We start from the raw sequence: 18,027 nt of genomic DNA on the forward strand, positions 1-18,027 counted from the left end.
CTCCCCTCTGATATTAAAATATACACTTCCCTCCCTTGAAATGTTAAATTTATACTTCCCTCTTCTATAAGATGCTTGAATTACAACTCACTCCCTTAATAATTAAATACGGACTACACTTTAATCTATTTTAACATAAATAAATATTTTTTTAATATATATTAATTTAGAATCACCATTTAAAAAATATAAATTCGTTTCTTTATAACCTAAATCTCAATGACAATTAAATTTAAATATTTTGTTATTAATTTTATAATTTAGAGTATAAAATTCACTTGTAAATAATCATACTTAATCTATTTTAGTAATTTTTCACGCTTTTTAATTTTATTTTGGATTGTTTCGTATTTTATAATAAAGTTTAAAACTATATGTTAATGAAATTGTGAATAAGAAATAGAGAAAGATATGCATTCAAAATTTGATTACATTATAATGAACTCGCAATGTTATTTTTCTTTGAAGTGTGTTAGATAAAAAAATTTGCTAGTTTATTAGAAATAAAAAAATTATTGAGGGACTAAAACGTAGATTTTAACATAAGAGAGAAAAATAATGTAATTTAAACATTTATCAAGTGAAGGGAGTGAAATATCTTTTAATATATTTTGAATAAGATGTGAGGAAAATGTATAGTTTAACATAAGACTATAGTGTAATTCAAACATTTTAAGAAAAGATAGAAGAATTTAGACATCATTTCATCAAAACAAAAAATCAGACATAATTGTAAATATTTTTATATTTAATATTTAATTTAGCTAAATTAGTGATAGTGTCAGATAAGACAAGACAATAGAAGGACAGAAAGGAGTACTGTGATCGAGATAGCTGCTGCGACGACGACGACGCGATCATATTTCTCAGTTTCTTCCAACAAATCCAAACAAAGCAAACCCTTCTCTATAATCATGTAAATTCTTCATCTTTTCTGTTATCTCTCACCACCCTTTTCATATTTCATCATTTTTTTTTATCGATTTTTTTTTTTGGGTACAGCGTAACGTTGATCATAATCTTCAGAGGTTTATGCGATGATGATGGCAAATAACTTACCGGGTCAACTTGTTGGATCAGAGATACATGGATTCCACACATTGCAAGGTAAGCTTCCTACTTCACTCCAGCTTCAAATGTTTTTTCCAGTTTCAATTTTAATGTATATAAAGATATAGTAATTAGTGCCAAGTATATCAATGATGTCAATATTACTAGATAATAGATTCTCATACACAATTTTAAGACGAGTTGTTATTGTCAAATCGTTTAGGAGAACACGAGTTTGAATCTTGGCTGGAACAGTCCTCTCCCATCCTAACTCTGGATTAGTAGAGTTCGCTTCCCATGAGAACTGGAGGGTTGATACTAAAAAAAGATTGTCAAACACAATGTCCCAACGTTTAGTGGGTTGGTCCCTTGATCCAATAATTAAATCATATGGAAAGTGCAATATTGCATTAATTTTAATTTTTTTTAGGGCATATGAATAGAAAACGGGTAAAAAATTAAATTTCAGTATTGGAATATGAGGAAGTGGCTCTGTCTAAATTTATTTTCAACATGGTAGTAGAATGGTGTAGTAGAAATCCATTGTTTTTAATATCGGGTTCGAAGTATGTTGTTCCCTTTTTCTTCTTCGCACTGCAAATCTTACATGTATTACTTATTACCCTGTCATTGATCAATATTAAATCACCCCCGTTTACTTGTTTTGAACTTTTTATTTTATATGCCTCAGACCTGGATGTTGCGAGCATTACGGAGGAAGCAAGAACAAGATGGCTTCGTCCCAATGAAATTCATGCCATGCTTTCTAATCACAAGTATTTTACCATCAATGTCAAGCCAATGAATTTGCCTAAAAGTAATTATCTGTTGCTATTAATAGTATCCTGATGTTTGTGAAGAAGAAATGCAGCATTTTTATTCTTCCCTGCCATTCATTTTCTCGTAGACTGTTTGTCATCTAATCGTATTTGTTTTTGTCTTTTTATTCTGTATTTCTTAATTTCCATAATGCAGCTTACCTGCTGATAATAGAAAGTAGTCCGTTAGAATTTTGAACCAGAGCATTTTGTGATTCGTAGCTTGTTTTGGACAGTATTATAGATTTTTTATTAGTTATTTTTCATCTAAGTAATAGGTTTTTTCTATAAACAGTTAGATGATGTCAAATCTCCACTGTCAGTGTCATCTTATTATTACTACTAATTTTTTGTGTATAAACAGGTGGTACTATTGTATTGTTTGACCGCAAGAAGCTTCGGAACTTTAGAAAAGATGGGCACAACTGGAAAAAGAAAAAGGATGGAAAAACTGTTAAAGAAGCTCATGAGCACTTAAAAGTGAGGATTTTCATTTTTGTGGATGTTTACGTTTGTGTTATTGTTATTATTGGTTCTGGTTATAGATCAAGTGATTAATATCATATCTGATTTTTTATCTTTCTTTTCTCCACCAATCAGGTTGGTAATGAAGAAAGGATCCATGTATATTATGCACATGGTCTAGATAACCCAAATTTTGTTCGTAGATGTTATTGGCTGCTTGACAAGTATGTAAACCAACCGTTAACTATATTTTTGAATAATTTTGATGTTTTAGTAACTGTACTTCTCAAATTCTTGTATCTATTGGTAAGAGATTATAATTCTTGTATCTTTTCAGGAGCCTGGAACACATCGTCCTTGTTCATTATCGTGAAACACAAGAGGTCTGTGTAAATCACTTGAACTATTTTTGTTCCTTACAAAAAGCTTAATTTTGCCTCACAACACAAATCATAATTTATCTGTGCCACATGTGTATTGTTTTAGCCGAAATAAGGACCATATATGTATGCTGCCATTGGTCAGTTTGAAATTCACTGATCCTCGGGTATATAATGTAGGTTTAGCCGTTTGAACATGTCTCAACTACACCACGATCAACTCCATAAAAAATTTCCTTGCAGCAAAAATGTCTTTTCGATTGGTCTGGTTGGAGATTTTATTTGTTGTCCGTGTGTAGTGTGCAGTCTCTTTTGTTATTGGGTGTTAAGAAGCAGCTTGTATAGCTCCATTTACCATTACTTGCATGTGAAGGTAGAATCCAAGTCCAACAATGAATCTGTAGGCATAACAGATATGATGATTGATTAGAGCTTTAACAGTTGAATAGTACTACAAGTGGAATAACCATTCTATTTTAGGTTTCAAGTTTGTCTTATTTCATTTGTTGATGATAGTTTCTCAATTAAAATAAGTCTACATTACGAAAAGTATTTATGAGCTTATAGTTGTATATGAATATATCAAATGAGAGGGCCTTTGAGAAATTGAGATGCTTAAGCTAATTTAACTTTTGCCACAGGCTATTATATATAAAACTTGTGATCATTGCTATTTTTTTTATCCTATAAGTTCTTCTAGGGAATTGTATTCAAACTATTTCTAAATGTTGACACAACCACCATTAGTTCATTGCGGTTATTAATTTGCATTAAGATTGCTAAGTATAGTTTTATGTGAAGGTTGTTTCTTGCTACAATATTAAAAAAGGATGTATAATTATGTATATCCCACTCATTGTTTCATTATGTTGAAAGCTGTACCAATTTCACCGTCCAGTCTTCTTTTGGAAATTTGAACAATATAGCTCTTCTGTTTTCTCTATAAACATAAAACATACTTTTGGAATGATTCCTACGTAACTCATCAGTGCTAGGATGTTATGTAGTTTCTATTTGTGCAAGACACTTAAAATCCATAGTTATAATCAGATGTAAATCCATGCTTGAAGGGATATTTATGCTTTAAAGTTCGATATGAGAATGAACAAAACATGGCTTTATAACTTTCTTTGACTCGTGGCTCATGATACAGTTTCAGGGTTCTCCCATCACTCCCGTAAATTCAAACTCTACTACTGCTTCTGACCCATCTGCACCATGGCTTTTGTCAGAAGAAATAGATTCAGGGACCAAAACTGCATATGCTGGTGGTGAGTAATAATTTTTATAAATATTCTTTTTTGCAGCTTTCTACTTACAAATCATGCTACTGGAAGTATAGATGTCAATGGGGTGGGATGGGAGCTGGGAGTCTTCCCCTACTCTCTGTCCTGTGGGATCTTCTATCAGTACAATTATATTTTAATAAAAATGTTATTAAAAATATGTGCCTCTATGTAAGATAATTGCACATAAATTCCTTCCAACTCATTTTGTTCTGCTCATATTTCCATCCAAAGGAAATATAAGATAAGAGTTTCTTTTTTGGCTCACATGGCGATATACATATATGGTCAAATTGTTGATGCCTTGATTATATGAAAAAAAGTGTTGACAGCCTAACTTTTTTGAAAAATATGGCAACATTGTTGGATTTACTAGACACAGTATATATTTTCATCCGTTATGTTTTGGAAATGGACAGAGATTAATGAAAATATAACAGTCAAAAGCCATGAACTGAGGCTTCACGAGCTTAATACACTTGAATGGGATGACCTAGTCGTAGCAAACGATCTTAACACCTCTGTTGTGCCTAATGGAGGTAAATGGTGATTGATTATGCTTTAACACTACCAGTTACATGTCTGAAAAGCACCATAGTTATTATAATTTTGTATTATTGTTTTGCAGGAAAAGTTCCCTATTTTGATCAACAAAATCAAATTTTACTGAATGACAGTTTTAGCAATGTAAGATTAGCTTGTTTCTTTTTCAATTTATACACTTTTCCTTTGCTTCTTTTCTTTTTTTCTTCCATTTTCTGGAGATACTTGATTTGTAATAGCTGCTGTTGTAATCTACATATGATTATCTCACCAGGTAGTCAACAATGCATCTGCAGAAATTCGTACGTTCAATAATTTAACCCAGCCAATTGCAGTGAGCAATAGTATTCCATACAATTTTTCAGAAAGTGTTACTCTTCAGACAATTAGCAATCAAGGATATCAAAATGAGCAGAGGAACCATCCTGTCTCTTCAAGTGGTGTTGATTCCTTAAACACTTTGGTCAATGACAGATTGCAAAGTCAGGACAGCTTTGGAATGTGGGTGAACCAATTCATGTCTGATTCCCCTTGTTCAGTTGATGATTCTGCTCTTGGATCCTCAGTTTCATCCGTTAATGAACCGTATTCATCTCTGGTAGTGGACAATCAGCAACTTTCCCTTCCAGAACAAGTATTTAATCTTACCGATGTGTCCCCTGCGTGGGTGTCTTCCACAGAGAAATCAAAGGTTTCCTTTTCCTTTGTTCGTGTATCTACTTAGTAGCAATTATATCTTTTTTAACAGTTATGACTAGTTAATTTCTCGGTCTTTTCATTCAATCTTAACCGTAGAATTCCAAAGCTGTAAACTGTGGAATATAAACTCCGTGAAGAATATGCACATCTTAATGTGTATACTTTGAAGCACTGACACGGACACCGCATTCAGCACCGGTAATAATTTGAGAAAATTGAATTATTGAATGTACCCACATGTGTCAGACACCGACACATATTGAATACCGGATATGCCTTCAATTTGAAGTGCCAATGCTGCATAGGTGTATAAATCATAATTTGAAGTGTCAGTGCCTTCAATTTACTTATTACATGTTATTTTACAATTTTCACTAAACTTTCTAGGTTCCTTTACTTCGTGCAGATCCTAGTGACCGGACTCTTTCATAAAGACTATCTGCACCTCCCAAAGTCCAATCTAATATGTGTATGTGGTGATGCAAGTGTTCCTGCAGAAATTGTTCAGGATGGGGTATACCGTTGCTGGGTGCCACCGCATTCTCCAGGATTTGTGAATCTCTACTTGAGCTTTGATGGCCATAACCCTATCAGCCAAGTTGTTACTTTTGAGTATCGTACTCCTGTTTTGCATGATCCAGTAGCTTCTATGGAAGAGAAGAACAACTGGGACGAGTTTCAACTTCAAATGAGGCTTTCTTATTTGCTCTTTGCTAAACAACAGAGTCTTGATGTCATCTCTAGTAAAGTATCACTTAGTAGACTAAAGGAGGCAAGGGAATTCTCCTTAAAGACATCATTTATTTCCAATACTTGGCAATACTTAATGAAGTCAACTTTAGACAACAAAATTCCATTTTCGCAAGCTAAAGATGCTCTGTTTGGAATTGCATTGAAAAACAGATTAAAGGAATGGCTTTCAGAAAAAATTGTTTTAGGATGCAAGACTACTGAATACGATGCGCAAGGACAAAGTGTCATCCATTTGTGTGCAATTTTGGAATATACATGGGCAATTACTTTATTTTCATGGTCAGGCTTATCACTAGATTTCCGGGATAAATTCGGATGGACTGCTCTTCATTGGGCAGCATATTACGGCAGGTATAATACATAAACACCATGCTTGTTCAAACATGTTAGTTATATAATATAAAAATGATTCATATGCCTTTACCTAATTGTGTATGTTTATGTAATAGTAGGCGCACAACATGACTTGCTGACCATGTTTGTCTAAATTTAAATTCTTTCCGGCCTCTTTCTTCTAATAAAATGTTAACTTTTAATCCAAGGTAAGTGAGCCGGTGCATTGTCCACGCTTCAAGTCCAAATGACTCATGTGCAAGGGGGTGTATTATATATAATTTAAAAACCATTCATATCTTCACGTAATGGATTTTTAAGCCTTTCGAGTAGTTGGTTGACTTGGTTCATGACAACACCATTAGTTCTAATGTAAACATTGGCCTAAGAATCCATTTCTTACATGGTTCCAGCATCCGAGTTCCTTTCTGTTTATAGATAACTAGAGATTATAATAACCTATATGAATGTAGAATGAATTTAAGTAAAATAGGGTCATGGAACTCTGAATGAAATATTTTGTTCTATATTTGATTTAAACATTGTGTCTTCAGGGAGAAAATGGTTGCAACTTTGTTGTCAGCTGGGGCAAAGCCAAACTTGGTCACGGATCCAACTCACCAAAACCCTGGTGGATGTACTGCCGCTGATCTTGCTTATACGAGGGGTTATCATGGCTTAGCAGCTTATCTTTCGGAAAAGTCTCTAGTTGAGCAGTTCAATGACATGAGCTTAGCTGGAAATATCAGTGGCTCACTGGAAACTAGCACGGATGATCCAGTAAATTCCGAGAACCTTACCGAGGAGCAGCTCTATGTGAAAGATACACTGGCAGCTTACCGGACAGCTGCCGATGCAGCAGCACGCATACAAGAAGCATATAGGCAGCATTCCTTAAAGTTACAAACAGAGGCGGTTGAGTTTTCCAGCCCAGAAGCTGAAGCGCGCAAAATAGTTGCAGCAATGAAGATTCAGCATGCCTTCCGCAATTTTGAGACAAAGAAAGTGATGGCTGCTGCTGCTCGAATACAACATAGATTCCGTACATGGAAGATTCGTAGAGATTTTCTCAACATGCGCCGTCAAGCTATCAAGATTCAAGTAAGAGCTACACTTACTGCCTTCATCATTGCCGATATTTTGTAGCGAGACACGTTATTTATATCATTTTTAAACTGATCAAGTGAATTAAGATTGATTTCAATTGATCCTTTATTCGTCAGTTCAGCAACTAAGCTTTAACAAATCAATTGATACAATGCAGGCTGCTTTCAGGTGCTTTCAACAACGGAAACAATATTGTAAAATCATTTGGTCAGTTGGCGTGGTTGAGAAAGCAGTGTTGCGTTGGCGTTTAAAGAGAAAGGGCTTCCGTGGGCTCCGGCTTAATACCGAGGAAGAATCGGGAGATCAGAATCAGCAAAGTGATGCAGAGGAGGAATTCTTTCGGACTGGTAGGAAACAAGCCGAAGAACGTGTCGAGAGAAGTGTAATTCGAGTGCAGGCTATGTTCCGTTCTAAGAAAGCGCAAGAAGATTACAGGAGGATGAAGTTGGCCCTTAATCAAGCAAAGGTAGTAACAGCTAATTTTAATTTGATTATTATTCCTAGGAATTGGAGAATTTGCTTTTGTGCCCTATGTGTTCTTACTTGTAGAATATTCCTTTGTACAGCTGGAACGGGAATATGAAAAAATGCTCAGTAATGAAGTTGACATGAAAATGAAGAGGTAGTTTAGCCGAAGTTCTTAAAAATGTTGTTATTGTTAGGATGCACACTCAGCAGAATGTGAATGAAGGGAGGTTGGTGTTGTTTTTGTATATCAAATAGACTGTAAATTCCCTTCTTTAATATCCTTCCATTGGTGATTGGCCTCTATATGCCGTCCCAAAGTTGGACCTCGAAAACCGGAGCTTTAAGCACCCTGGCTGAGAAAATTATCATATTTGTATTGATTTTAGCTATTATGTGCCAGCATGTCTTAAATAATTAACATGTATAAAGACATTTTTACTTGGTACACATGATCAGTTATCTCTAATGTTTGTTGTTATGGTACATTGGAAAAAAAGCTAAAAGCAGGAAAAGGGAGACTTCTCTCAAAAAAAAAAAAAAAGGAAAAGGGAGACTAAATTGCAGGAAAATGGGGCTATCTTTGGTGACTTTGCCCCTCTCTCTTAACTTAACTTTCTCACACATCTGAATAATTTGAGGAGTATTATTTGAACAACCAATTTGGTGACAACTTATTTGACAACCATATTTTACAAAGAAAAAAGTGGTATTGGCACGGAAACCATAGCAATAGAGAGACAAAAATAATGTGGGTATGTGAGAGAAAGTTGTTGCAAAAGTTGTCATTAAATGGATGTTCAAATATCATTTCTCGAATAATTTATTATAATCATCAACATATCTATAAAATGCACTAAAGGTACCAAATAGTGTCCTCGTGAGTTTAGTTCAGTTGGTAGAGACAAGACATAATATGCAAGATCTGGAGTTCAAACCCCGGCCATAACTAAAAAAAAAGGTACTAAATAGTAAAGGTAGAGAATCCTTCCCCCAAAAATGGTCTTCGTAACATCTGAGAGCAGAGGTGAAGACAGATGAGACGGGATACTCCAAAACAATGAATTTTGTGAAGACATATGAGACAGGATACTCCAAAACAATGAATTTTTATTTGTAAGATGCTCCACACTTCATAAAGAAGTAAGCACATAATACAGTTGGTAGTCCAAGTAAGTGCAAGTACTTTCTTCGTTTTAGAAAAAGTGTTTACTTCCTCCGTTTTAAAATAAATGTCACTTTAACAAAAAAAGATGTTTTAAAATGAATGTCATTTACGATATGAGCAATGGTGATGCGAACAATTGGTTGATTCCCTAATATAATGGAAGAAGTTTTCATCCCCTTCCAATCCAAGCACCTTTATTAGCCAACTTTAATCCATGAACAAGACCTCGTGAATCTGCCATAGCCGAAGGAAAACGGCCAAGATTACAAGTAAAACCATGAATATAACCACCCTTGGTGTCTCGGATGAGACCTCTGCATTCTGGAGTGGCAGAGTGACCAATATATGAGTCATTTGTGTTAAGCTTGAAAACATTGGATGGAGGTCGGATCCACTTAATATTTGATCAGATGTTTACTATCTTTAACATAAAAGGGAGGACGAACAATTGTTTTGTTTTTTTAATGACATTATAGTGCCGGTTATTATTGGTTTGTTTATTGTTATACTTATAAGCTAACTAACCAAATCTTACACGAGTTACACTAGAATGGTCGGTAAGAGGGATGGTATCAAGCAAGAGACAAAGAAATTTAAAAAAAAAAAGTGAATTTCTTTTAAGGAAAAAAAAAGTGAATTTTGTATGGGAAAGATCGTTTTTTAACTTTTAAGAGATTGATTATGCAAATTCCAAAATAAAGGAGCACGTTAGCATTTTCTTTTAAAATAATATTAATTTTGATTACTCATTTAAGTATATCTGATCCAAAAGAAATAAATATCTGTTTTTATGGAAAAATAAATATAAATATCTCTAAACATTAGGCAAAAAAAATATAAAGATCTTTAAACATATAGTACTATTTTTCTTTTATTTTATTTTTAAAAAAATAAACGATATTTATTCATTTAAATTAATAAAGTACATTGATACAATATAAATTAGCTAAAAAACATATATATATGCGAACAAACTCACAACATTCATCTAAATTGCATAAAACACCGTAACAAGACGCGAAAGTAAAATGTCACACAACGGCGAACAAAACAACATCGCACTAACATGACAAATTTCATAAAAAAAATTAATATACGTGAAAATCACTTATTTAAATTGATATTTGGGAGATTTCAAGTAAAAGTTAACATTAAATCATCACTTCTTTAGTGGATGAATGAGAAACATATGTTTAGAAAATGAGAATTGTTGTTCCCACATTTGATAGGGCTGTGGCACACGAGTAATTTACGTTTTTGCCCCCTCGGCAGTTAACTGCCGAGGAATTAGAAATCCGGCTGCAGTTAACTGCCGAGGAAATCTGAACATAATCATACGCAGAACCAGAACCTTTCCATTTCCAAAACATCTTCAAAATTCACAATTTCTCTCCAATCTTCACCAAATCCATTTTCACGAATTGCAAGCAAATCAACTGCACATTATCACAAGTAAGTTGTGTCAATCATTTTAATGATAATGTTAATTTGTTTAGGTTAATTTTTAAAAAAAAATTAGAGTAGTTTGCATGTGGTTAGGGTTAATTTTAAAATTGACAATTTGATGATTGCATGTGTAGTTTAGGAATTGATAAATGAATGTAGTTGTTGCCTATGTTGTTTAAATCAGAATGTGGCTTTGAATGGTGGCAAATGAACACAATTTGAATATGTTTTATGCTTTGCACACAAAGTGTTTGATAAAATGCCTCAATGACAATTTTATTGATTATGTAGTTAGTTTAGGTTATGGAAATGATAGAAATGATGTTAATTATAGTTTGGTTAAATGTATATTGATTTTTTAGTTAGTGTAGGTTACGAGAATTATGATGGACACAAATGATTAAGTGTATGTTAAATAATGAATGATGTTTAGGTTATTATGGAAATGATGGACATAAATTTTATTGTAATGTTGATTATATTAAATGATTTTAGGTTATGGAAATGATGTTCATTGTTGTACTTTTAATGAGTTTGATTATGTTCATGTTTAGTTTAGGTTTAACGTGTTTGATTAGGTTATGGAAATGATGTTAATTTTATTATTTTTTGTGTAGATATGGCCGATCAGGACCCCATTGATCCATCTAAAATGATTGGTGGTTGGCGTGCGATGACCCAAAGCCATTGGAGGGAGAGGCAGAGCGGCCACATCCCAAAGAGGGGTAGAGGTCGGAGGGGAGATGGTTCAGGGAGTTCTCATGCTACACAGCCTGAAGCGTCACAGGTTGTTGACCCGTCACAGTTTGTCGACCAGTCTGAGTTGGAGTGCCTGAATTATCAGGATCAGGTACACCACGATGTGACTGATGGTAGGTATGACCAGGATCATATACCACAGCAGCAGCATGTAGGAGATGATGAAGACATTGCAGCAACTGCTGCCCCGGAGGTGTTACCTGTGGACCCTCCCTTTCCTGCAGGACCGGCAGACTTATCTTTGCTGCACTCTTATGCCAATCATGTGGCGTTGCCGCTTCGATATAATTCAGATAACGTAAGTGTAATTTTTTTAAATGTTTTTTCTTTATGTTTAATTATTTTCTTGGTCAAATGCATCTAAATGTCCTTTAAGTTTTTCATTTTTCCCAAAGTGGTCCTGTAAGTTTCAAAAGTCCCAAACAAGTCCTTTTAGTTTTTGAATCGTTTCAAACAAGTCCTATTGTAGATAGCATAGTTGGTAATTGCTTCCTTGAACTCATCTTTGGTACCAAATCTGATTCCTAACACCCACTTAAAATTAGTCTTTTTAGGCATGGCAAACGGTGGATAATGCTATTTGTTACTATCATCTGAATCATCACCATCATCCTTTAAAAGGACTTGTTTGAAATGATTCAAAAACTAAAAGGACTTGTTTGAGACTTTTAAAACTTAAAGGACCACTTTGAGACTTTTAAAACTTAAAGGACGACTTTGGAAAAAACGAAAAACTTAAAGGACCTTTAGATGCATTTGACCTAATATGTGTGTTTGTTTAATTATTATATCCACTTTTATATGTGTTTTTTTTAAATGTTTTTTCTTTATGTTTAATTATTTTCTTTATATGTGTGTTTGTTTAATTATTATATCCACTTTTATATGTGTTTTTTTTAAATGCTTTTTCTTTATGTTTAATTATTTTCTTTATATGTGTGTTTGTTTAATTATTATATCCACTTTTATATGTGTTTTTTTTAAATGCTTTTTCTTTATGTTTAATTATTTTCTTTATATGTGTGTTTGTTTAATTATTATATCCACTTTTATTTATATGTTTTTTTTAATTCTTTTATTTATGTTTAATTATTTTCTTTATATGTGTATTTGTTTAAACTTTGTTTATTTTTCTATTATTTCAGGTTCGTAAGCTCCGTGTGGTAAAACTGATTAATCATGGGGCTAAGATCTTGAGTCTCAGATGCCCAAACAGGAATCAGGATTGGTTTTGGGATCCGCTTAGGGAGAGCGGGTTGCATGACTTGGTTTACCTGGGCTACGCCACTGTGTCTCATGCCCTGCTGATGACTCTATGCGAGAGGTGGTATCTCGAGACCAGCACATTTCACATTCCCTTGAGGGAGATGACTGTGACCTTGGATGATGTCGCATGTCTGACGCATCTTCAAATTGGAGGGCGGATGTTGAGCCATGGGAAGAAGATGCTGAAACATGAGGGAGCGGCACTACTTATGAGGCACTTGGGTGTGTCGCAGCAGGAGGCGGACAAAATTTGTGGGTAGGAGTACGGTGGGTACATTAGCTACCCGAGGCTGAGGGACTTATATACGAGGTACCTTGGTAGGGCCAACGTATTGGCTGATACGGAGGAGCTGGAGAGGGTTAGGACTTATTGCGTGAGGTGTTACCTTCTCTACTTGGTTGGATGCTTGTTGTTTGACGATAGAAGCAACAAACGCATTGAGTTGGTCTATCTGACGACCATGGAGGACGGCTACGCATGGATGCGTAATTATTCCTGGGGAGGAATGACACTCGCATACCTATACGATGAGTTAGCTGAGGCGTGTAGGCATGGAGACATAGCTCTTGGGGGGAGCGTGACACTGCTCATTGTAAGAAACTTATAAACGTGAACCTTAACTTTTAATTTTTTGTTATATTTTTTCGTGCGTAATAATTTATAAATGTGATTTGTTTGGTTTGTGCAGGCATGGTTTTTGGTGCATTTTCCTGGCCTTTACAGTGTTGATCCCAACACTGACTACATGGAAAACTATCCGGTTGCAGCGAAGTGGAAGCTTTAGAAGGGTCACGGAGAGGGGGTCACGTATCGGTCACTACTTGATCGTATACAGTTTGATGACGTATGCTGGAGGCCGTACGAAGAGCACAGAGAGATCCAGGATTTTGAGGAGGTTTTCTGGTATTCTGGCTGGATTATGTGCGGTGTTTGTAGGGTGTACCGTCACTTGCCCGAGAGGGTTTTGAGGCAGTACGGATACGTCCAGACCGTCCCCAGACATCCGACGGATGTTGTAGAGTTGCCACCGCCTCATATTGTGCAGGCGTTCGTCGACTTCCGCACTCACACGCTTAAGGCAGCCGATTGGGGTGAGCAGGCAGGAGAGCAGACATGGCGGATGGCGGATGGCTATGTGTTATGGCACACTAGGGTGTCTCACCCTCATATTTTGTCACCTCTTCCAGGAGATCTTCCGAGGCCAGCAAATGAAGAGCAGATCATTGCACAGCAGTGGGAGCGGTATGAGGCGAGAAGCTCGCCTGACACCTATGACATGGTTAGTGCCGCTGATGCACAGATGGGCCAGGAGGTCATGAGCCCTCTACAGTGGTTTCAGGCCATGAGCCATATGAGGGAGCAGATCGAGCCGATTTTGACCAGGAGGCGGGGCCAGAGGCCGAGGAGGAGGCACCATCAGCAAGACCAGGACCAGGACCAGTAGTAGTACTTTGTTTTTTAGGACTTGTTTTTTAGTTTTGGTGTTTTCATGACATTGATTTGTATATTTGTACTTTAATGACATTACTTTTAATTTCATGGGATTTTTTACTTTGTTTAATGTATAAAAATGTTGGTTTAATTAAGTTGTGCATTTGCGCCAATATTTTTTTGTGATTTGAACCGTTATGATGAATTTCAAACGTTTGTGTAATTTCAACCAAATGTCGGTTTGATTTAATTATGAATAATTGTAAAAGATATTGTATTTTTCTTGTTTATGTCCGAGTTTCAATGTTGTATAGATTATTTTGCCTTTCGAAATGCTCTGTTTTAATTACAGGTAAAAACTGATCGAAAAAATGGCTTGAAAATATTTTAGAATCATGCAGAGCTCACTGTCTGCATAATTTGTTTTCCTCGGCAGTTAACTGCAGCCGGATTTCTAATTCATCGACAGTTAACTGTCGAGGGGACAAAAACGTAAATTACTCGTGTGCCACAACCTTATCAAATGTGGGAACAACAATTCTCTTAGAAAATTGGGCGGAGGCTGAAGAGAAAAAGTTGGTAGGAGTATTTTTTTTTTTTTTTTAATGGTCTAGTGGCTGGAGCTCACACTATTAAATGTGGAGAAGTGGAGTGTTCGGACCCCAGCCCTTGCATAAATTATGCAATGTCCCTACCAACTGAGCTAAGCTCGCGGGAACGATATGAGTATTTTTCTATACACGCTCGAAATCGAATTTCTAACTAATACATACTCAAGGGTACTGTAGAAAGAAAACTATATATTTAAGAGACCTAATTGTCAGCCAATCGTGTTGTACTTATACCATACCATCTTGACAAAGAGGGACAACTATCATATTCAACATCATTGATACCAAGTGTCCTAACATTACTGCAGCCTCCTATTAAAAAAAAAACATCACTGCAACCAAAGTATTTGGCTTCTGAACGAAGATTATGAATAAATGTCCTGAAGATTGTTAACCAAAGGAAAAAACACTGCCCAACAAACACAAAGCATTTGTAACATTCAAGCCACTATTATTAATTCTGCAATTTTAATAACCGATATAGACTGCAACACAAATTTTCACCTCCTACATGCGTGTTTCAGAACTAACAAAACTGCCATTTAACTATTATTATCCAATTTACATGAGCAAAGTATAAAACTACAATGCTAATGTCGAAACTGTATCAGCACAATGATATAATCGAGTACTACGAGCAAACTTGAACCGTATCCCTATTTAATATACTGAGAAAGCCACTGAAAGCCTTCACCATATCCCATCTTGCGAACAATACTACACATGAACACCTCCAAAGGACGGACATTGGAGTCAGAAAGATTAATTTTGCCCTTGCCTGTAGTGAAGTTAGTCAAGCCCAAATGATAACGTAACTCATCCTCTGATGCAGCATAAGTAATGTCTATCTTGTTTCCTAAGATAAGGAAAGGTACATTTCCTAGTGATTCATCAGCAAGAAGAGCATCCAGCTCCTTCTTTGATTCTGGAAATCTCTCCTTGTCAAATGCATCAACCAGGTAGACTACAGCATCCACCTGTACCATATAAAATCTACAATTAACATGAAAGCCATAATCTACCGACATATATGATTACATCCACACTCACACGACATAGTACATATGATTACGCTTGTTCAAAACAAAAAATACATATGATTACATTAAGGACACTTGTACAAAACCAAACACATACATGATTCCATTCAAGACTGAAAATTCAGAGTACAGATGTGTTAGGTTTCCAACACATCGGTTACATTTAATCACTTTCATTTTCTTAAAACTATTATTGGTGTATACGTGTGTCGGTTATTCATAGCGCAGTTACAATGCACCTATAGAACACTGACAGTATACAACAAGTAGCCATGAAACCAAGCATAAGTGTTTTTAAAAACAAATACAATATGTTCCTATTTGAAGGATATCAGACACTAAATATGGGTTACTCTCCTTAACTAGGAATCACCTTGATTCGCTAGCTATTGTATTTTAAAATATTCTATGAAATTAAAAATATTCAATTATGTTAGTAGTTTTGGACCACTCAATTAAAGTGTATGTTTGATATCACGGTGGGAATGTCAGAATGACGGCGACCCACGGTTATTATGGCATACTAGCCATGATACAAAACATGCGGTTGAGAATTTTAAAATTCAGAATTTCATTAATTTCAATAACCAAATTGCATCAGCCAACAATTTCAGTAACAATTCACTGAATTAATTACCTGAGCGTAATAGTCCCTCCAGACCCTACGAGCAATTTGGTGACCACCCAAATCAAAAGCTTTAAACTTTATCCTCCCAATACTCAATTCTTCCGAAGTCGGATGTTGTGTTGGTTGATGCTGAACTAATCTCTGCAAAATATTTCAATTACAATCTATGAAACACGGATACGGACACTAACACGACACGGACACGCCGACACAGCTAATAATTTGAAAAATTCACATAATTAAGTGTGTAATTACAAGTGCCGGTGTCGTGTCGTGTCGGACACGTGTCTGACACCGGGACATGTTTAATCCTAATAGCGTCCGTGCTTCATAGATTACAATTAACTAATACTTCTTGAGCAATGAATAATTGCATGATCAAAAAAACATCATCATAAAATAAAAAAATACCTCGTCTTTAAGCATGTGAAGCAAAGTCGTTTTGCCAGCATTATCCAACCCTAAAAATAAAATTTTGGCCTCTTTTTGCCACAGACCAAGGGTAGCAAGAATTCCATAAAACCAATCAAAAACAAACATTTTATTCAACCGGAAATTTCAGAGACAAAAACAAACACTTTTTCTTTCTTTTTTATGTTGCACAATAGTTTTTGTCTTCAGCGTATATATAGTGGAGGGTGATTCAATACTTGTTACGGGTGTAGCCGGTAAATTATGCGAGGGCCGTGTGGAATGGTAACTTTGAGTAGCCGGTTATTGCGAAGAAATTCCAGTTGTAGGGGTTTGATTGGTTGGTACGCGTCATCGGGTGTAATAATATAGTAATTGTTCAAATTAAAACCAAAGACCACAGTCACGTCAAAAAACAAACCCACAGATTTACTCTAATTATTAATAACTTCTTTAAAAAAAACAAAACAAAACTCTAATTTTTTACTTAAAAGAAACGGTACAGGATTTTCTCAATTTTATTTTTTTGTTGCAGATTTTCTCAAATTATAACCCTGACAAAGTAAAATAAGGCATCAAAATGAAAAATCAGTTTTACAATAGCATTGACTAGTTTTATTAAAAAAAAAAGCTTAAATACTATTTTGGTCCTTTAAGTAAAAGATTCTTTGAGTACTTTATCTTTATCTCCGTTATCTGTTTTGGTCCTTTCTGTTAAAAAAATTAAAAAAAAACTTTAGGGTTTATATTATTCATCTTCTTCCTTCTCCTTCCATCATCTTCTTCATGATCTTCATCATCAACAACACACCAACCCATAATTTTTTTTCATCAAATCTATAAACATATAATCCATTTCATAACTCAATCAATAATCAATTTTTCCATTAAATTACATCCCTTTCAATCTAAACAATACAATTTCTCAATCTCCCTAGACCAAATCAACCAAAATCTTCATATCTACTCACCACAATTTTTTTAAATCCAAAATCTACGGTGATAATTTTGAAGGAATCCTAACATTATTATTTTTCTGTGACCTCTCCACCTAAGAGCCACCAACAAGCACAAACACCCCTTTACCTCTCCACATCAGTGATTCCTTCTTCCTCATTTCTATTCCAACAACAACAAAGTCTCACTCACTATCTCATCTCACTCTCTCCTTTTAATTGTTAATTTTCATTATAAAGACAGTGAATTAATAAGATTACAACTGTCTCAACTCTCAAGATCTATTTGATAATTTTTAAGGAATTAATTAGAATTATTAAAGAAAATTTTAATTATAATTTCAAGGTGAATCCCCAATATCAGTTCCTCTTTACTCAACCCAAGCCAAATCTAAGAAATTGCATTAATGG

General features: G+C 35.1%; 2 protein-coding genes across 3 annotated transcripts; one reads left to right on the plus strand and one right to left on the minus strand.

Moving 5' to 3' along the window:
- Positions 1-763: 763 nt before the first annotated feature.
- LOC11427895 (calmodulin-binding transcription activator 5) lies at positions 764-8,368 on the plus strand. 2 transcript variants are annotated; one of them, XM_024782127.2, is made up of 14 exons: positions 764-916; positions 1,003-1,107; positions 1,742-1,867; positions 2,233-2,348; positions 2,469-2,557; positions 2,671-2,716; positions 3,867-3,984; positions 4,419-4,538; positions 4,628-4,686; positions 4,817-5,233; positions 5,648-6,345; positions 6,882-7,428; positions 7,592-7,900; positions 8,001-8,368. In XM_024782127.2, the coding sequence occupies exons 2-14, from the start codon at positions 1,038-1,040 to the stop codon at positions 8,058-8,060; spliced, it is 2,775 nt and encodes a 924-aa protein (XP_024637895.1). In that variant the 5' UTR covers positions 764-916; positions 1,003-1,037; the 3' UTR covers positions 8,061-8,368. The 2 variants fall into 2 exon arrangements, with proteins under 2 accessions (XP_024637895.1, XP_003609751.2); XM_003609703.4 differs by having other exon boundaries at positions 780-916; positions 1,027-1,107.
- Positions 8,369-14,991: 6,623 nt separating this feature from the next.
- Positions 14,992-16,857, minus strand: LOC11427896 (GTP-binding protein SAR1A). Its single transcript, XM_003609704.4, has 3 exons — positions 16,661-16,857; positions 16,259-16,390; positions 14,992-15,558 (listed from the first exon to the last, which is right to left on the minus strand). Exons 1-3 carry the CDS (start codon positions 16,787-16,789, stop codon positions 15,238-15,240), a joined length of 582 nt encoding a protein of 193 aa, XP_003609752.1. The 5' UTR covers positions 16,790-16,857; the 3' UTR covers positions 14,992-15,237.
- Between the last annotated feature and the right edge of the window lie 1,170 nt (positions 16,858-18,027).

This window comes from Medicago truncatula, chromosome 4, assembly GCF_003473485.1.
Source record: "Medicago truncatula cultivar Jemalong A17 chromosome 4, MtrunA17r5.0-ANR, whole genome shotgun sequence".
Classification (NCBI taxonomy): Eukaryota; Viridiplantae; Streptophyta; class Magnoliopsida; order Fabales; family Fabaceae; genus Medicago; species Medicago truncatula.